The sequence below is a fragment of the Sminthopsis crassicaudata genome, chromosome 5 (assembly GCF_048593235.1).
Source record: "Sminthopsis crassicaudata isolate SCR6 chromosome 5, ASM4859323v1, whole genome shotgun sequence".
NCBI lineage: Eukaryota > Metazoa > Chordata > Mammalia > Dasyuromorphia > Dasyuridae > Sminthopsis > Sminthopsis crassicaudata.
Genome location: NC_133621.1, coordinates 101,521,172 through 101,543,354, shown reverse-complemented (window position 1 = coordinate 101,543,354; position 22,183 = coordinate 101,521,172). Strand labels below are relative to the sequence as shown.

Here is a 22,183-nt window from a genome sequence, read left to right as displayed (position 1 = left end):
TACTGGCTAAATTTAACAATTCAATTCAGAAATAAATTTTCCCAAGAGATCTGGAAAAAGGACTTTAAATACAAAAGAAAAGGAAATTCAAATAGCCCAAAACTATTCTGCACCCACTACAAAATGCAGGAGGAAATGAAATAATGCACAATGAATGGGGTCTAGGAATGCAGCAACCTACCTTGAAAATCTGAACTTAACCATACGGGAAAAAATATGAATATTCAACAATAAAGAAATATTTGAAAGTAGTTAGAAAGAAAACTACACCTGAGAATATTATTTCCAAGACACCAGAAATACAGAAGAGGTGAAAGGATGTAATAGAAGAACAGCAACAGAATGATAAGAGAAAGAACAGATTTCATTCTAAATGTATACAGAGAGAGAGAGAGATGAGATAAGTCAGGTGGTGGTAATCATGAAAATGTGGGACGGGGGCATTATTGTCAGAAGATGTCAACAACCTGCCTATAATGTTTTGGGGAACTACTTTGAAATGGAAAGGTGCAGGACAGGGAGGTAGGGTAGCAGGATGATAGGAAAGAGTAAATAAGCCTGGCTGAGAGATACTAATAAAAGGAAGGTGACTCCTGTGTCAGGAGCTCAGGAACTAAAGAGCCTAAAAGAGAGCAGGTGAACAAGAAGGGAGAAGGACGTATACTTGCTTGGAGGTGAAAGGGAGTTCCACTGATAAATGCTCCTAGAGGTAAAAAGAGATGTTCTGTGGGAGGAGGCGGGAGGTTGGTGGGGAGTGTGGTCCAGGGAATTTGGTGTTTGGCCCTAATTTGGGACTGGAAGAAAGGCAACTGGACCCTAGTGGGACGGGAGGGCTTGCACCCAGGGAGGAGATTTTTCAAGGCAATGAAAGATAACCAGTAGCAGGCTGCATAATCAGGGATGGGGTGATATGTGACACTTGCAATAATTGGCACTGTTCTTAGAGTAAAATGCAATAGAAAATGGGAATTGTAGGACAGGCTTTTAAATAAGACAATGGTAGAAGTTTTATAGAGGAGATAATTAAGAATGTCTAAGTTTTGATTCCATAAGAAATTAAAGAATAAAGACCAGATAATTAAAGAAGTCATGAATCAGAGAATGAAGATCTGAGTAAACAGAAAGAGAAGACAGAAAATGAAGAAAGTGAAAGAAATCTTCTCTGGAAAGGGACACAAAAATGAAATCTAAAAAAAAAAACACAAAACCAGGACTAGTTGAAGAGAAGGAAACGGAGAACTTTACTTGATTAATTGCACTGAAAGGAAAAAATTAAATAATCAGATAAAAACAAGAGAAAAAAAAGGCACTGATAAAATCCCCAAAGGAAAGAAGTAACAAATGGAAAGGGGGAGGGGAAAAATCAAGATAAAAGAAGAAAATTAGGGGGAAATAATCATTTTAAAAAGATTAACTGAAGAAATATGTTTACATATTGTATTTAGAATATAGGAGGATTACAACTTGAAAAAACACCACAATTAAAATAAAAAAAGGAATAAACAGACAGTTTGACATCAAACTAAATATATAAAATTCAGAAAGAAATCGAGATATAGGGATAAGATACTATCTCCCTTAACCAAAACAAATAGTTATCCTTTCCATATTGCAGCTTTTCTCAAAATGCTTTCAATATACTGGAGGTGAGCATAAGAAATTAAACAAGGAATTAATGGGAAGTTTTATGGAAGCCTCAGATGATACACAAAAGCCAGCAGACTACACAAAATTTAGAAACTCATAAAATATGTATATTATTATATAATACCATATTTTATATTTTATTATCACATGCTAATATATCTTTTAAAACTATAATTCAAACTTCATAGTTAAAGAGGGCCAAAAATTTTTATGCACATTTTCCAGATCTGGGTGGGGCAGAATACTCTTACCCCTTCACAATGTGGAAAGGATAGCTGTATGCTTTTCATGAAAAGAGGATTTTTAAAAAGAGGGGAGGATCAATAGAATCTCAGAAGGTGAATGGCTCAATAAACTGATATATGAATGTAATAGAATATTATTTTGCCAAGAAATGGCAAAAAACAAACAAAAAAAAACCCTTTTAAACAATCTTGCGAAGTAGCAACTATTGCAAAGTAAAATAAGCAGAATCAGTAGAATATTATTTATGAAATCAATAGCATTGTAAAGAAAAATCCTTAAAACTGATAAAAGCAATGAACATTCACATTGCAGAGTATCTATGAAGAATGTTACACCTCCTGAGAGAGTGATGATAAATTTAAGGTGCAGAAAGACACCATTTTTGAACATGATTATTTTGTGGATTCATTTTGTTTCAGGGTTTTGTTTTGTTTTTTGGTTTGTTGTCCTCTTTGTTTTTTCATTGGAAGGTGAGACAAGAGTTGGGAGTTATCAATGGTTAACTAACTGCCCCTGCCCATATCCCACCTCATTAAGAGTTTACAAGTATGGTGGAAGATGCTTGTAATCCCGGATATATCAAGGTGGTCAAAGATGTTCAAACACTTGAGCTTGGGAGTTCTGAAATGCAGTAGGGCTAAAACTAAGGCTGATTAGATGTCTATATGAAATCTGGCACCAATATGAGGAGCCCTCAGGAGTGTGTGCATTGGGGGAGGAAAGGGAGGCTGCCTAAGGAGGGTAAGGCGAGCCAAAGTTGGCTTCCATATTGGGGCCAGGTCACTTTCAACCTGGGCAAGATTCAGAGACCCAGGTTTGCCCCCTCCACCACTACTGCTCCGAAAAGCCACTGAAACATTTTTTTTTAAATGCACAGAAAAGAAAGGAAGTGCAGAAGAAGAAAAATACAATACAGCCAATTTTCAAAGTAAATGTAGAAATCACCTTTTAAAAAATCAACATATAAATTGAGAGGCATTTCATACAATCCTCCTTTTGTGTTCTGTGTATATAGAAGTTCACTATTTTGGTGCTTAAATTCAGAAATTAAATAAAAACAACTAAGAAAAAATAGAAACAAAGTAGTTTGGAATTTTGTTTTTGTACAGTAATCTAATAACTGCCTATATCCACACCAAGCAGCACATGATGTTTTTCTGCCATTCTTACCTCCAACATAGTTTTCTTAGCATTTTTTGGGGGGTAAATCTCAGATTATTTTGGATATTAATCTTCCTGACATTCTTATAGAATTATGACATTCACTGGCATCACTTACATAAATTTCTAATCATTTTCTGTTGGAATTTTTCTGTCAATGCTGGGATTCAACCAGCAAGAAGCTTTATGGCTAGCATTCAGGAGAAAAAAATAAGCCACAATAGAAAAACTACAAAGTAACCTAGCAAAAGTAAGAAGGGCAGATCCTGACAATTACACCAATACTCTCACCCATCAGCTAATTTCAGTCCTCTGAGGTCAATGTACAATAACTTGCTCTGTTAGTTTTCACTATACCATGGATATTTAACTTAGGGTCCACCGAAAAGGATCTGAGATTAGATTTCAAGAACTTTAAGAAACTGGATGGGATGAATAGAACCAGAAGATCGCTGTACACTTCAATGTTGTATGAAGATGTATTCTCATGGAAGTGGATTATCTTCAACATAAAGAAGATCCAACTCACTTCCAGTTGATCAATGATGGACAGAAACAACTATACCCAGAGAAGGAACACTGGGAAGTGAATGTAAAATATTAGCACTACTGTCTATCTACCCAGGTTACTTATACCTTCGGAATCCAATACTTAATGTGCAACAAGAAAATGGTATTTACACACATATATTGTATCTAGGTTATACTGTAACACATGTAAAATGTATGGGATTGCCTGTCATCGGGGGGAGGGAGTGGAGGGAGGGAGGGGATAATTTGGAGGAATGAATACAAGGGATAATGTTATAAAAAAAATTACTGATGCATATATACTGTCAAAAAATTTATAATTATAAAATTAAAAAAAGAATAATTAACATAAAAAAAAGAAAAAAGAAACTGGATGGGAAAATTTACATGTTTATATTTTCTAACTTCTAATTGAAATTGTGTTCCTTTTGATGATGAATGTAGAATAACCATATTAGAATTAGCTATCACCAGACTGCCTGTAGTATACTATTCTAGAAGAAAAAGGGTTGCATTTAGAGGGTTGACTGTGCATCTGTGGAAGGACTGGAGAGTTAAAACCGGAACACCAAAGTGCATCTCTGTATAGGTATGCATGTCTATGGATGTGGATGTACACATACATATATAAGTAAAACTTCAGTAATGTTCATCACCTTTCTATAAGTTTGAAGATGGATTTTTAAAATTACTTGCATATATTAAATTTTTAGTTTTGCATGTGCTGCTTATACAGAATAGCATATACAATACATCATGAGTTTCAGATGTTAAAAAGAAAAGAACCCAAGAAAATTTGGCTTCAACCTATATTTCCAATTTTATTTTCCACTATTATTCTAAAGAAACATTTCCTCGGGCTCTAATCAAGGAAACTACTTTTTGGTACCCAAACTGAACATATTGGCAACTACATTAATCTGTATTCATACTCTTTTCCCTGTTTTCAATGTCGACTCCATCCATCCAAATCCTTTTCTACCTTTAAGACCCAGATTAAGACTCATTTCTTCCATAAGGCCTTGCCTGAACACTTCAGCTTTTACTAATTTCTCCCCAGTGTGAATTTGTCACCTACACCACTTATTTTGTACTTACTTAATCATAAACTACCTTAAGATAGTCACATATTTTCACAGCTACTTCACTATATTGCAAATTCTGCCACAGCATAGTGCTATGTGGTATAGTATGCCAAGTACTCTACTTTCAAATTTCTCTAAAATCTGCTCCAACTTAATTTCTCACTTGTAAAACTCTGCTACACCCTAAACTCTGCAACAAAACCCTAGTTTTATGCAGCAGAAATATAAGCAACTCTCTGAATTTACTAGATTAATAGAGAAGCCATCTTGACTCTAATTCTACAATGTCTGCTTAGGTTCCTTACCTCTGGATCTCAAATCACTTAGTTCACGAAATACCAACACCAGCTATATGAATTGCACAACTGTTTAAATCTCTATCACTACCAGCAATTTAGGCTTTCAAGGATCACTGGACCCACCCTTGTTTAGTTTTGAAACCGTAGATAATAGACTGTTTAGACTAAAGCTAACAGCACTTGCTATATAACCTGTCTATTTCTTCACAGATTAATTAATCTCTTCAATTCAGTATCCATTTTTTGGAATCATTACTGCATTTTCATTCTGTCAATACCTGATCTATCTGTCCTTCCACAATTCCAGTTTTAACCTTCATCTGAATATATACAGTTCTGACTCTTGATTCTTGGCCTTCTCTTGGTGCACAGGAAATAAACAACAAATATCTGTTGAAACAATGAAAATCATCAGGACAGTTTTTTCTGACCTTTTCACATTTCATAAATGACTAGGTTATGATAGAAAATCTGAACAGATCAAAAGTAATTCAGAAAAAAGAAGAAAATTAAGAAGGAATATAACAGTGATCTTCAGGATTTAAAAAGCTGACATGGAGAATAGGAAGTAGCCGCCTTGCTGGCCCTAAAAGGCAGAATAAGTAGGAGCTGCAAAGACACAAATTTAAACTTGATATGTCTTGCCATATTTTAAAACTTCCTGATATTTAAAAAATGAATAAGTGCAACAGGATCCTTCAAAAGATAGTTGGTTCTCCCTCACATGAAGACATTAAATAAAAACTAAATGATCACTAAATAAAAACTAAATGCAGAGGGGATTTTCCCCCAAAATTTAGTATATTTTTTTCAAATTACATTTTTAAAATACTTTTTCATTTTTCCCCAATTAACATATAAAACAATTTTTTTAACATTTAAAAATATTTGACTAGAGGGGCAGCTAGGTGGCGCAGTGGATAGAGCACCAGCCTTGAATTCAGGAGGACCTGAGTTCAAATCTGGTCTCAGACACTTAACACTTCCTGGCTGTGTGACCCTGAGCAAGTCACTTAACCCCAGCCTCAGGGGGGGGAAAAATATATATTTGACTAGAAAATCTAAAAAGGAGTGTAGCTTATGTAAACTTTGCTAGATTATAGTTGAATCAGAAAAAAAAAATTTGAGTTTCAAATTCTTTTTATCCCTATACTTTCCTTTAGACGTAAGCAATTTGATATGTTATACATGTGCCATCATGCAAAAAAAATTTTGAGTCATGTTGCAAAAAAAAAACCCCAGAATCTCCCCCCGCACACACACACACACACACACAAGAGAAAACTGTATTCTTTGATCTCCATTCAGCCTCCATCAGTTCTTTTTCTCGAGATACATAGTATTTTTTATTGTGAGTCCTTTGGAAATGTCATAGATCATTGTATTGCAGAGAATAACCAAGTCATACATCATCATATTGTATTACTGTTACTATGTTCTCCTGTTCTATGCACTTCACTTTACATCAGTTCATGAAGTCTTTCCAGGTTTTTCTGAAGAGATCCTGTGCACATTTTTTCTTTTATCATCTTTTGTAGCACAATAGTATTCCATCACAACCATACACTACAAATAACAAGTCATTCTCCAACTGATAGTAATACCCTCGACTTCAAATTCTTTACAAGCCCAAAAAGAGCTGTGATAGACATTTTTCTACAAATAGTTCAATCCCCTCCCCTTACCTTATAAAAAAATCTCTTTGGGGAAATAGACCTCATAGTTGTATAGCCAGATCAAAGGATACCTTTGGGCAGAGTTCCAAATTGTTCTCCAGAAAGACTGGATCAGTTCACAGCTCTGCCAACAATGTATTGATATCTCAATTTTCCCATATTCCCTCCAACATTTGTTATTTTCTGTCATATTAGCCAATCTGACATTATGAGAATGGTACTTCAGAGCTGTTTTTAATGTATATCTTTCATCAATAATGATTTAGAGCATTTTTCCGTGACTATAGATTACTCTGATTTCTTCAACTGAAAACTGTCTGTCCATATTCTTTGACCACTTAGCAATTGAGTAATGAGCTGTATTCTTATAAATTTGACTTGATTCCCTATATATTTCATACATGAGGCCTTTAACATAGAAAGTTACTGTAAAATCTACTTCTAGTTTTCTGCTTTTAATCTTGACTGCATTGTTTTTGACTGGGAAAAAAAAAGTTAACATAATCAAAATTAGTCATTATTTACCTTGGAAGCTGTTTATCTCTTTTGCGGTCATAAATTTTTCCCTTATCCTTAGATCTGACCAGTAAACTACTCTAAGCTCCCCTAGATTGCTTATGGTATCACTGTTTATATCTACACTTCTGTTTTATGCACGAGTTCAACCCATTCACATTCACAGTTATGATTACTGTTGCATTTCCTTCCATTCTACTTTTTTCCTCCATTCTTCTTCTCTCTTCTTTTGCTCTCTTTCCTCAAGTTTTTGCTTTTGACTGATTAGTGCTCCCCCAATCCACCATCCCATCTATCAGTGCTTCCTCTCTCCTTGCTTCCTCATTATTTCCTTTCTTTACTATTTCTCTTCAAGTTAGATAAATTTTGCATCAGCTGATTTTTGTATGCTATTTTTTCTGAGCCAATTTTGATGAGAGTAAAGTTCTAGCATTGCCCACAGCTCCTTCCATCTTCCCTATACTGTAAAAGATCTCTTTTCTGTGAGATAGTTTGCTCCATTCCTCTTCTCTCTTCTTCCAGTGCAGCTGTCTTCTTAATTTTTGGGGGGAGGGTTATCATTCCAGCATAATTAACTCTGTCAAGGATATTCCTACTAACTGCCTTAATAAATCACCTTGTAATCCTAACACAAATATTATCTGTTGATATGGGAAGATAAACAATTTAGCTTTATTGAATCCTTTATGATTCTCTTTCCTGTTTACACCTTTTTATTCTTGAGTCTTCTGTTTGAATATCAAATTTCTACTTAGCTCTGATCTTTTCATCAGGGATGCTTGAAAGTCTTCTATTTCATTAAATATCCATCCCCCCCCCCCCAAGATTGTACTTGGTTTTGTTGGGTAAATAATTCTTAGTTGTAATTCTAGCTCCTTTGCCCTGCAGAATATCATACTCTAAAGCTCTCCAATTCTTTGATGTACAAGTTAAGTCTTGTGCTATCCTGACAATGACTTCACAATATCTGGATTTTTTTTCAGACTGTTTGCAATATTTTCTCCTTACCTGAGAGCTCCAGAATTTGGCTACCATATTATTGGATGGTTTCGTTTTAGGACGTCTTTCAAGAAGTGATCAGTGGATTCTTTCAATTTCTATTATATCCTCTGGTTTAAGGATATCAGGGCAGTTTTCCTTGATAATTTTTTGAAAAAAAAAAAAAAAAAATGACAGCTAGTGTTTTTGTTGTTGTTTCGGGTAGTTCATGAATTTTTTAATTCTCTCCTTGATCTATTTCCTAAGTCAGCTGTTTTTCCAATTAAATATTTCTTCTATTTCTCAATGTCTCATGTAATTATTAACTTCTACCTGCCCAATTCTAATTTTTAAGGAATATTTGTACTTTCTTTTCTATTTGGTCAATTCTACTATTTAAAGAGTTCTTTTCTTCAGTGACTTTTTGGGAATCTTTTTCCATTTCTGTTCTGCTAAGGAATTCTCTCTTCAGTATATTTTTGTCCCTATTTATCATTTGGCCTATTCTCTTTTTTAAGGTGTTATTTTCTTCTTTTGACTCTTTTTGCATGGGTTTGTTGTTGTTATTTTTTTACATCACTCTTATTCTTTCCCCATTTTTTCCTCTACCTCTCTGATTTGAATTTTAAAATCCTTTTTGAGCTCTTCTAAGAACTACTGATTTTTCAAGGGGAAAGGAAGAGGTACTGAGATTAATTCACATTTTTCTTTGAGGCTTTGAATGTGGTCTTTTTGAGTCTGTTTTGATCTTCCCCGTCATTCACAGTAATTTCCCTCAGTTCTTTCATTTGCTAATTTTTTCCAGCTTTTTGATTTTTAAGTTTAAAGCTGGGCTCTCCCCAAGCTTCAGGTTTTTTGAACTGCTGTTTTCAGAGTTAGTTTGGAAGGGGGGAAGAAATGAACAGAAGTAGTTTATAAGTTTTCAGTTCTTCTAAGATAGTACAATCTAAGGAGAGGTATAGTCAATGCTCTCCTGGCCTGTGCGCTAGCCTCTCTCTGACTGATCACAAGTACTCTTTTCTATCCTAGCACTATGTCTGCAGTCCCTGCTCTTGCTAATGCTTCTCCATGCTCTGATTACTATGACCAAGAACTGTTTATGGGCAATGCAACAGTGTTGATCCCATTGTCAGCAAAATTATCTCCATGACCAGTGGACCCCTTTACTATCCATGGGCTGAGAGCTCTGGAAGACACTGTGGACTCTGCTCCATTTTCACCCTAATGAGACAGACCTTTCCTACCAACTTTCTAAATGATCTTGGACTACAAAATTGTTTCATACCATTCTGAGGCATTTTAATATTGTGTGGATGGGAATTTGGGAGAACTCAGATAAGTCCTGGCCTTTATTCCACCATTTTGACTCTGCTCCAAATTAGTTCAGGGATTCATTTCTAGGAATAGATTAAACTAGAGAGTCTTGAAGATGGTCTTCCACTCATGTTATGCAATAGCACAATCTATGGGCCTGTCAACTTTTCTATTAGAAAGTTAAGTCTCCCTGCTTAGAATCTCTCTTCTCTAATCCATCCTCTACACAGGTACTAAAGCCCAGGTAAGTATGAGCATATCAATTTCTTGTTCAAGAAATGTTAGTGCTAATCTAGTAGCTCTAGGATAAAGCAAAAACTACTCAACCTGGAATTGAAAAGGCTCCATAACCTGGCCCCAATTTATCTTTCTAGCCTGGTCACTGATACTCACATACAAGGGTTCAGATAAACAAGCTTACTTGTTATTCCCTATAACATTCCATGTATACCTTCTCTAATATTTTCAAAGAGATAAATTTAGAATCACACTAAATTTCCTTACTTGAGATGTCTGGAATATAGTCCCTTCCCTACTCACTACAACTTCTAAAAATCTCTCAGCTTCCTTTGAAGTTCTGATGAGGGTCCACCTCATACAGGAGGCCCTTCCTGAACCTCTCCAATGGTTTCTTTTCTCCTTCCCTGGTTACTTTGTATTTATTTGGCATATATTTTTTTATTTACAGATCTGCTAAGAAGCACTAACCAGTGGATGCAAGCTCCTTGGGGGCAGGATCTCTTGTTTCTGTACTGTCTCCAGAGCCTGGCATAGTACTTTTCATGTTGTCGCTGTTTAATAAATATTTATGCAATTAAAATAAATTCAACTAATACAAACTAAAAAATTTTAGTGATGAGACTGCTAAAATATATATATATACATATATATATATAATCTTAGACTACAATAATACAAAGATAGTGCCAAGCTTTTGTCAAATAACAGTCCTACAATTCCCTGAGCTGATGAGATGACAACCAGTAATTGTGGACATCATATTTTAAAAGGGACACTGACAAATGACAGCACATTCAGACACCAAAAACCGAAATAGTGATGGGCTGGAAACCAGCATCATCTGATGAATTATTTTAAAAACTATTGGTACTTTATTTCCTGAAGAGAAAATTGGAGAAGAGAATATTATCTGATAAATATCTTTAAATAGCTAAAGAGCTTTTACGAACAAAAGGGAGAAAAAATTTCCCATGTTGACCCAGATCATGAAAATTACAAGAGGAGGGAACTCACAAAGCTAACATTTAATATTAATTATGCTGTGTCAGGAGATAGTAAGATTCCTGTTGTTTCAAGTATTAAAAAATTGGATCTGTCAAGTATAAAACAGAACAGGCTTAGATCCACACTTGCAATTTTCTAATTCACCAATAATCATAAATTATTCTGAATATCTATGTGCCATATTTCTCTATTGTTCACATAAGTTCATAAATGAGCCCATATCTGACTTAAATTTTTTTATCTCACTCAGCATCTAGGACAGTGTTTCATATAAAGAAAAAAATAAATACTTGCTTTCTGAATTGCAAAAAAATTTATTCTCAAAAACATGACATGCCACAATAGTCTGATTTCCTGATGAATGTGTAATATGGGAGAAAAAGTGATCTTGAGATACCAGAGAAAAGCATTAAGTGTTTCAACAGTGGGATTTTGCTATTAAATCTTTTATTTATTTATTTATTTATTTGTTTGTTTGTTTGTTTATTTATTTATTTGTTTGTTTTTTGCTGAGGCAATTGGGGTTAAGGGACTTGCCCAGGGTCACACAGCTAGGAAGTAATAAGTGTCTAAGGCCAGATTTGAACTCAGATCTGGCACTCTATCCCCTGTACCACCTAGCTGCCCCTTTGCTATTAAATCCTAAGTTACACTGAGATTCCAAGATTTAGTTGTTTTTACATCCAAACAAAGGGTAAATTCAAGAACAAATAGATTTATATATCATCTGGAATATAAATAATTAACTCTAAAGCAGATCACCAATAAGTGATTAAGTATGTGCTTAGCAATGTGATTCATACTAGGATACAAATATAAAAATGCAATAGTCTCTGCCTTACATTCTTACTGAGGAGATACAACATATTCACTTAGAAATAAATGCAGGATATTACGCAAAACAATGAACAGTGATTCAAGTGAGGAGGCACTAACAACTGGGAGGAATCAGAGAGAGCTTTTAAATGGTTTCAAGAGGAAGAAATGAGGAAGGAAAGACTTCGTGGTCAACCTGTGTAAAGGTATGGAGAAAGAAGATGGATGCCATATATGGGAATAGCCACTGGGTCAGTTTGAGTGTGGAATGTGCGAGGGTGACTATTGGGTAACTGCCCTGGAAAGCAGGCTGGAAGCAAGACCACAGAAGGTTTTAAAATGCCAGAATTAATTCAGATTTGATCCTAGAGGCAAAGGAGAGTCACTGAAGCTTTTAAAGTGCATCAGAAGCATAATTAGTTTGGGTTCCAATACATGAACCCTCTATATTTCTTCTCACCAGAGGACTTGGTTTTACTTAACAAGAGAATCCATCCTGAACTGTTCTTAATCCCAACTCCACACTTAAAAATCCATCTTTTCTTTTGCTCATATCTGCCTTGATTGATTGAAGGGATGATCTTTCTCCCTGTCAAAGGCAAGTCTCTACTCATGCCCTTCTCTTGATTCTTCACTCATCTCTTTAATAGTATGTAACCTGTCACTTCAAGTCTCCCTTTACCTAATGTTCCAGACTATAAACATTGTAATATCTATCTTAAAACAAAATTAAAAAAAAAAAAAACTTCATTTATGGTTGTCATTCTCTAAAACTATCATCCTTTAATTTCTTCCTTTCAAAACCAAAAAAGTTCACTTTATTCATGATCTTTACTTCATTATCTCCTTAAAAGTTGAATTCCAAATCTAACATGTTTAAAATGGTTCTTTCCAATGTTACCTGGGATCTCTTAAAAGTTGGATTAAATGACTTTAAGTAAGCACTCTTTCCTTTGTAGCTCTCAGTAGTTTATGCATTGTCTACTGCCTCTTCTTCCTAAATACTTTCTCCTCCTTAGTGATGTTGCTCTCCCTCAGTGTTTTCTATGTCTTAATAAGATGTCCATAAAACTCTATTCTAGTACCTAGTCCAGTCATAGTTGGATTACTATGCAGTCACTATAGACAAAGATATGTTATGTGTAAAGTCTAGGGGAAGCTGAGGAAATCATGGTGAATGAGAACACAAATATCTTCACTGTGCCTAAAAACAGCTTCCCTATCCTTTCAAAAACTCTCACTTGACTTACTGATCTCCACTAGTTATCACTCCATGTCTTTTCTCTCATTTGTGGCTAAAATCCTTGAGAAAGACATCTATAATTGATGCCTCCACTTCCTTTCTTCTCACTCTTTTTAGCTTTCTACAGTCTGGTTTCCAATTTCATCATTTAACCAAACTGATCTTTCCTGTTACTAATGATCTGTTAATTGCCCAATCTAATGGCCTTTTTTCAATCCTCTTCCTTCCTGAATGCTCTGCAGCCTTTAACCTTTTTCTCTCTAGGTTTCTAAGACATTTCTCTATCCTGGTTCTTCCACCTGTCTGACCACTCTTCATTCCTCTTTACTAGATCTCATCCCAGTCATGTCCATTAAACATGGATATTTCTTAGGGATCTATTTTCAGCTCTCTTCTCTTCTACCAGAAACCTCATCAGTTTCTATAGTTTCAATTATCATCTCTATGTTATTGATACTCTTCTCCCCCCCCCAATAGCATTTTATTTTTCTAAATACATGTAAAAGTAGTTTTCAACATTCATTTTTGTAAGTCTTTGTGTTCCAAATTTTTCTCTCTTCTTCCCTTCCTAGCCTCTCCCCTCCCCAAGTCAGCAAGCAATCTTATATAGATTAAATCTGTATAATCATATACACATTTCCATGTCTGTCATGTTGTGCAAGAAAAAAAATCACGAGAAACAAACAACAAAAAAAAAAAGGTGAAAATACTATACTTCTATTCACATTCAGTTTCCATAGTTTTCTCTCTGGATGTGATTGGTATTTTCCATCCCAAGTCTATTGGAATTGTCTTGAATCACCTCATTGTTGAAAAGAGCCAAGTCCATCAAGCTGATCATCCCATAATTTTGTAATTACTTTACTAAAATAACCTTGTAGTTACTGTGTACCATATTATCCTTGTTCTGCTCAATTCACTCAGCCTAAATTCATTTAAGTCCTTCTAGGCTTTTCTGAAATCAGCCTGCTCATCATTTCTTATAGAATAATATTCCATCACATTCATATACTCATAACTTATTCAGCCATTCTCCCAACTGCGTGGCATATGCTCAATTTCCAATTCCTTGCCACTACAAAGAGAATTTATGCTATTGATTCTCATATCTACTTTTCCAGATCTAACATGTTCCCCAATTTTCCAGATTCTCAAACTGGGTATGCCATATCCTAAATTCAACTCATTAATTTTACCTCAAAATCCTGAATCCTTTTGAGCTCCCTTTTTCTTAACTTCCACATTACTGTTCTCCCAGTTGCCCAGGCTCTCCTTCTCTCTTAGGACACTGTCATCACCCTTGTGTAGAGCCTGCTCACCTCCCACCTGGACTACTGCCACAAGCTATTGGGTTGGTCCTTCTCTACTCCAACCAATCTTTCACTCAGATGTCAAGTTAATCTTCCTAAAGCAGAGATCTGACCATGTGTCTGTCTATCTGTATCACAAACACATTCTCTCTCTCTCTCTCTCTCTCTCTCTCTCTCTCTCTCTCTCTCTCTCTCTCTCTCTCTCTCTCTCTCTCTCCATTGATTTTTTTTTTTTTTTTTTTATCAAGTCCAGGACCAAATACAAAATCCTCTGGCATTTTAACCTTTCACAATCTGGTCCTACTTTCCAATTTTCTTAAATCGTAGTTCCAAATATTCTATGATCCAGTGACATTGGCCTCCTTGCTGACATTTCCAGGACACTCCAACTCCAGACTAGCTATTTTCACTGGTTGTTCCCTATGACTAGAATACTCCTTCCTTTCTCTGGCTTCTATCCAGTTTCAACTAATAGTCTATTCTTCTACAAGGAGTCCTTCCTAACTTTCCTGAATGCTTACCTACTCTTATTTACAACTTATATAGCTTATATACAAGCTTATATAGCTTGTTTGTCCACAGTTGTCTGTGTTTTGTCTCCCCCCCCCTTAGACTATAAGCTGCTTGAAAGAAGAGACTCCCTTACTTTTTGTTTTGTTTTGTTTTGTTTGGGCTAGGTAAAAAAGCAGATTTTTTGCCTCAATTGCTACTTAGCATAATTCACTAAATTGGTGCTGCCTGTTGAAGACCTTATTTAAAAAAGCCAAGATTTCTTATTGCATCCAAGGCCCTCTCCATTCGTCCTGATCTATATCCAGCCACTGGATAGTTTTGGAGGGGAAAGGGAGGTAGGTGATCTTGCAGAGCCCTCACTCACTTCAATCCAATTCATTTGCATGTCAGGGCATGACCTCTTTGATGTCACAGTACTCTTCCAGAATGAAGGACAAACAGTCCCAATGATTAACAATGTGCCTGGCACATGGTAGATGCTTAAATGCTTACTGAGCCGCTCTCTTCCCCATTCAAAGCTAAAGTTATCAAAATCTAAGTTACATAGCAATGTGGAAATAAAAATAAATTTTTTGCCCTCACCCAGTCTAAGATAAATTGATTTGAAATCTTGCCATCATGAACAATGAATTAGGCTTGGATACTCTACACTTTTTCTCATTTACATCTCCCTTTGGATAGGAAGGCTGGATGATGGTGTACAAAACTCCTCCCAAAACCTTTCTCTAAAGAAGGCTCACAACTTTCCTAGTTACTCCTTTCTCCATCAGTAGCTCTGTTTAGTTTTCACTACATAGAATGACACTTTCCTTTTCCCTTCTCACAACAATTCCCCCCTCTTCTTTCAGCTTCTGTTTATGTGCTCTTTTCTCTCATTAGGAAGGGCAGGGACCATCTCTTTTTCTTATTATACCCTCAATGATTAAAACAATGGTTAACATTTAGTAAATAGATGTTTAATAAATATTTATTGAACTGAAAGATGTTTGTGGAATCATTAACAAACTGAACTTGAAAATATTATCCTTTAACTTCAATACATCCATGAATAGTACTCACTGAACAGCAAAAAAAAAAAAAAAAAAAAAGTGCTTTCATAATGAGTGGCTATAAACTTACTATTAATACTTCAAATTAAGAGAAATTACAGTAATGAATTCTCAAAAAACTCTTATTATACTCACTTATCTAAGACATTTTAAACATTGTATTTAATTTTTCAAGCTGGACATAACAGATTTCACGATTGGTTTCAAAATGCAATAGATTTTAAAAGCACAGAATTCAAGTATTAAAATCCATCATCTGGCAGTATTAAAAATATAAGTTTTAATAGCATTAAAGCATTTCTGGTGAAATATACTAAATTACATTCAAAGAAGAATAAATGCTTAGATTATGAATATTTGCCAAAGGAATTTATGATTAGGAGAGAGCCTATTTTATAAATTCTTGAACTCAAAACAATAACCACTTATTTTAAAGTTAACTACTTTAAAGCTGATTTTAAAAACTCCATTAAAATGTTTTCTTTAAAACAAGTATGTTTACACCATTAAACTATTTTTTAAAGTAAGACAACTTATGGAGTGACACACAAAAGGTAGATAGTAAGACAACTTACTATGGAAATTAAAAAAAAAAACTTTCAAAAAGACATATTTCTGGGAAATCAAAGAAAGAATTATCAAACATAGGAATTTCAGTTATATGTGGGATATATTCATGTTTCCATACTTCTTCCTTTTTTTCCAAACACAAATATTTAAAATATCTCTAGTGGATTGTTATACTAGCAAGGCTTTTTCCAGACCAATAACTTTTTCTAAAACAATCTTTCCTCAAAATACTGTAAGGATTTGACAGAACATTACAAGCAAATTTAGTCAGTTTCACCTCTACTTTTGTAAGGCTTCCAGAATATATACAGCTAATTATGTTCAAAGTAGTTTACACACATGTATAGAGGGCATCCCCAGGGCCTACCAAGATGGAATGTGAAACCGACTAAGCATCAATTTCACTCTGTAGGCATAATCTTGTTGTGGGGGAGGAATAATAATAATAATAATGATGATGATGATGATGATGATGATGATGATGATGATAAATCTTAGAATAGGAGGTGGTGACCAAAAATAATCTCAGAGGGTAGGGGGAGAAAAATAATTGCTTAATTTCAGGGTGGAGACTGTACTATGAGCTTCTTTTGGCGACCAAGCTAATTAAGGATGATAGTAAATTAGGTTGGTAGCAAAACAAAACAAAGAGACCTTGGAAATAAAGCTACCTCCCAGAAAACTTAATCCAGCCACCCAAAATCTAAAGGAGACTACTTTTAGTTCCTATACTAATATTAAACTATCTAAAACATTATTACTATGCAAATAACTACTTAATCTTAATACACAGGGATTTAAAACTCCTAAAACATGTTCATCTATTTTGAACTGAAGTTTCCCCCTAACAGATTCTAACTGAGCAAAACAAACCAATGGTAGGCAAGACAGGGAGAGAGGCTGAAATAACTCATTTAAAACTACTGACATTCAGATAGATGGCATTTATATGATAATAGTCCTATCAAAGAAGTTATAAGCAAACAACTCACTTTATGTCATCACTTTTCTCAAAGGTAAGACAACATAAGGTCTTTAAATACATATTAGGCTATCAGAGAAGCAGTCCATTCACACCAAAAATATAGAAATTCACTTCTCAAACAGTAATACATAATAACAAAAACAATAACCACTCTATCATAGGCTAGGAAAAAACAATTTATGGAAAATGTTATATTTTTACTATTATCACAATTTATAGAATACGAAAACATTAAATGTCACCTTAAACATCATTAAATGTTTCAGAAGACAAAAATTCATATCTGAAAGACTTAGGACAAGGAAGAAAGGGTTGAGTTTAGGGAAGGTAGGAAAGGATTCAATTAGCACTCAAGTAATAAAATATATTCCAAGACAGAGAACAGGCTATGTTCCTCCCACAACCAGAAAATCCTAACAATAGATGTCAAGCAAGAAAAAGCATCTAGCTATCACCTTCTAGTTTTAGGAAAGGGAGACAGAATCCCATCTCTCCAAAACAGCAACCTCTTCCCCTGAGATCCTAAAGAAGTAGGCTCCCTTTGAGGCCAAACAAGTAGAATGTTTATTTCAGGGCCCATTCTTTCTTCACAAGTTCTCTTCAGATGTTCATGTTTTGATATGCACTCATCACCAAAATAAAAATAAATAAATACAGAGCCAGAATTGAGAATCTTTAGGGAACTACTGTTCCTAGTGAATAGAGGGAATGGTCATAAAAAAAGAATTCTGAAAACTCTGAAGAAAACAAATGTAGTAAGTTTGATGTCAGTCCCTTTAATATTGTGATACAGAAAAGGGAAGTAGAGAAAGGTAAGGTGATTAATATAGAATAGGGGAGAAAGCATAAAAAGGGGAGTTTTAGGATACAAAATTCAAAAGCTTTATGCAAATATCTGGTCAAAAAGTAATTTTTTTTTTCTTGTATAAATACAAGGCATAAAAGGAACAATGCCATTCAGTCATTTTATTTATGAAGATTTGTGTTCATTTGTTTTAATAGAAGTCTCTTCCCCTACAAAAAGAATTCATACCCAAAGAATTTATTAACTGAAGTTACTTCACTGCCTAAGTATATCTGCTCTTTTGGTGTCTTCAACTCAACATGCCCACAGCAGAACTCATTTCTTATACCCTAAATTTACCCTTCTCCCATATAGGCCAGATTTCCAATCTTGGAATTATGCATGACTCTTCTTTCCTACAATCCCTACTCTAGTTCAAACTCTAATCACCTCACACCTAGACCACTGCAACTCCCTCCTTACTGGCTTTCCCATCTTTTACATAGCTACCATCTAACACTGACAACTTTGCACATACCTATTTAAAAACTTCATTTGACTCCACATCAGTGAGCATAAAATACAAATTCACCTGTGTGGCATTTAAAATCTGTCACTGCTGGATCTAAGAAATCTTTTTTCCCCAGACTGATTTGACATCACTCCCTCTTGAACACTCTTATGTTCTAGCCAAAACTCATATTTCTGTTGCTGAAAACAACATCCCCTGTCTCCTTCCCCATGTCTTAGAAACCCTCATTGTGGTCAGGCTCAGCTCAACTGCCACTTCCTACAAGAGGTCTTTCCTGATTTTCTCCAGAAGTCAATGCTCTACCTCCCTTGTATTTACTTGTATATATATATTTTATAGACTTTACTATTTACATATTCCCCCTCCCTCATGGAAGAGGACATAAGCTTTTTAGGGTAGAATCTATTTTGTTTTGGGCTTCTTATCCTTCAACACATGGTAAGCACTATTTTAATAAGTGCTTATTGAAGATGAAAGATGATTTAGAAGAACAATAAAAATAACATGTATACACTGATATTACACAACAGGTAATCTCAATACCAAGAGAGGTGGGGTGAAATTAACTTTGGGACTAAACAAGAGGAAGGTTCAAAAGTAAATATCTCATATCAAGAACCAACTGCATTGCTAACATAAGCTAAAAAAGCACATTGGTCCAGTAGTTCTTCTTAAAAAAGATATACTCTGGATACCATCTATAAATCTGAATTACTTTTTGTTCAAAACTCAAAATGTCAAATTATATTTACAAAGAAAATACTTGAAATTTGTCTATTATTTATTTCTCCTCAATATAAAAAAAACTTCATTACATACAAGCGACATTTTTCTTTGCTGAATCTGTTCTGATTATAATTCATAAAATAATAGGCTAGCCAGGTTCTCAACTGGACCCCAGTGCATTTCAGTTTTCATTATTTACTAATATTAATTTTGACAGAAAAGGCATTTACTTTAGGGGAAATTATCTTTTTCAATGCTGACAACTACTGTATATTCAAAAGTTATAGTATTCAGAACATTTATAATAAAGGGAACAAATTCCACATCATTTCCAATCGATAACAACTGAATCCCAAGGTCCAAAAACACAGAAAAACTACTTCTCCATGAGTGATTCTACAATAGAAAAAGAAAAACAAAACAAACAAACAAAAAAAAAACACATAAATTTTTCAGGGATTTGGAGAATGAACTCAATCATAAAAATTAGGACTTAAAATCAGATAGTCTATTAAGGTAACACCCTGAAAAGTTAATTGAACTGATATTAGTAAAAATTTAAGAGACTGCTGATAACAATATTGTGATCAAATGTTTGGGGCTCCTTAATTTCATAAGAAGTCTTTGTTTATTTGTATAATCTATCTTTCTAGCTTAATAACTTTGAAGTAATGGTACCATACAACCACAAGGAATGTTAACCTGGAAACACCTGTGCCAACAGACAAAGACATCCAACTTAGGGGAAAAAAATAGACTGCTAGCCTCTAGTATTAAACCACTAAAAACAATGTCTCCTAAAAATACATTTCCATGTCAACAGAACAAAGATGTTTATAAATAAGAAGGAATGTGGAGGTGCGAGGAAGATAAGAGGAAGCTTCACCAAGGAGCAAAAGCAGGAAACCAAACAGAATGAATGAAAAGTGGGACAAGTGCAACATGAAAGTAGAAGCTGAAATGAGGAATGGGTAAAGGTTTTATAGATGAAAAAGAAAGTAGAAGAAATTAAAAGGAATATCACAAGAAATTAAGTTGAAAAGAAATGGGGACCTCAATAGAAGTGGTTACTGAAAATGGGTGTAATATTTCCAGGAGAGATTTAGACTGGGATAGGAATGGTAATATTTTGGGCAACAACAAGATCAACTTCAAGATAGGAAAGTTCGAAAAAAGAATGGTCGGTTATCAATCAGATAAAGAAGAAAACAGATCATATGAATTTCAAGGTAAAGCGATAGAGCATTAAACACAGCCTTGAAAAGAAGTTTTGAGGAAGGAAAGGCAAGAAGTTATTAAATTAAGGAGATGAACAAAATCAACAGCCTAAACTTACTGCCAATTAAGCACTGTAAAGCAAGTTACTTATCAGGGATTACTTTATCGATAACATATAATAAATTACAACAATAAGATAATTATAATTTGAGAATACGACGAGATTAATTCTAATTTAAAAAGCCAAGAGTGAGAAATTAGGAGAGAGAAAACAAATGAAAACAGAAAGAAAAAATGTTAAGGATGGGATGGGGAGATGTGAAATAATAGACAGGATTCAATTGTGGAAAATCGTTCAACATGGGGATACAGAGGGTTAGGACTGCGGAAACTTTGTGGGATCTCGATAACTTTAGAGACAATAGTCAGAGCTGTCCAAAGACATTTGAGAAAATAAAGGAGGTAGCCTAGAATGTGAGAGAGGCAAAGAACGAAGTACGAAGCCTCAGTGGGGATTGGGCAAAAGAAAAAGCCCAGAGTGCCATCGGAGCACAACAGGAGGAGGTGGAAGGGGGACAGGTCATGACCCCGGGGGAGGAAGGGGAGGACGGAGTAAGGATGTCAGGGACAAGGTGTTTACAAAAATAAGAGACGGGGGTCTGACATGGGAGGACAGAAGGATCCTCGGGCTTCAGGGACTGTCAGCAAAAGGGGGAAAGAGAAAGCTCGGTCTTCCTTGGCCGGGAAACAATCTCCAAACACTCTGGGAGGCAGGGGGAAGAGAGAAGAGGGCAGCCTGGGCTGCAGAAGGCCCCCATCCTCCTCTCATCACCCCCACCCACGTCCACATGCCCTAGCAGACACAGGCCACTTGGGCAGGAGGAGGGGGGGGGGTCTCCCCCTTCGCAACATCCCCGACCCGACACATCCCGGGTGGAGGGGAAGGAAAACGTAGGTCTGGGGATCGCGACGGGTCGTGACCTTCTAGGGCTAGATCTGGGCTCTATCCCTCCTCAACTTCAGCTGCCCCCCACATACCCCTTCCCGAGCTGGGGCCAAGAGGAGCGCTGTCCCCGGGGGTGGGGGTGGGGGGTGTTTACGTGTTGGAGGGCTGCGCGTGCGCGTCCAAGGGGGGGGTCTCCCATCATCTCTGAAGGGGGGAGCAGATGAGGGGCTGCCTTCATTAGCGCCCCTTCCCCCCAAAATCTGCGGTCGAAGTGGGGGGGAGGCCGGCACCCGCCCGCCCGGCAGCCCGGCAGTTCTCTTACTCACCTCCTCCGGGATGGCCGGCTCGGCGGAGGATGCCGAGCCAGCGCCACTCTCAGGATCCATGTCCCCGTTGAACAGAGCGGGGCCCTGCTCCGCGCCGCCGCCGCCGCCGCCGCCGCCGCCGCCGCCGCCGCCGCTCAGCGCCGCCATCTTGTAACCAAGAGCTGGAGCCCGAGCGACCGCGGCTGGGCGGGGAGGAGGAGGGGTAACAGTGAAGTAGGGGGAGGAGAGCGGGGGCGTGGCCTGAGGGGGAGCGAATGTGTGTGACTCGTGTGTGTGTGTGTGTGTGTGTGTGTGTGTGTGTGTGTGTGTGTGTGTGTGTGTGTTGGAGCGCGCGCCCGCGCGCGCGCGCGTCCTTAAAGGCGGGAGAGGGAAGCCCAGATGGCAAAGGGAAGGGAATGTGAGAAGGAAGGGAGCCCGGAGTGGGGCGAGGGAGGAGGTGAGAGCGCCGACCGTGGCGTCACCGGCGT

General features: G+C 36.4%; 1 protein-coding gene across 3 annotated transcripts in view; it reads right to left on the bottom strand.

Moving 5' to 3' along the window:
• Nucleotides 1-21,869, bottom strand: part of BRAF (B-Raf proto-oncogene, serine/threonine kinase) — a 153,155-nt gene extending 131,286 nt beyond the window's left edge. For 2 of the 3 annotated variants that reach the window (XM_074267729.1, XM_074267730.1), the window contains exon 1: nt 21,717-21,867. In XM_074267729.1, coding sequence (XP_074123830.1) covers nt 21,717-21,863 — 147 coding nt within the window. In that variant the 5' untranslated portion in view covers nt 21,864-21,867. Of the gene's footprint in view, nt 1-21,716 lie in introns of all 3 variants that reach the window. The other variant, XM_074267728.1, reaches the window with a different exon arrangement.
• Between the last annotated feature and the right edge of the window lie 314 nt (nt 21,870-22,183).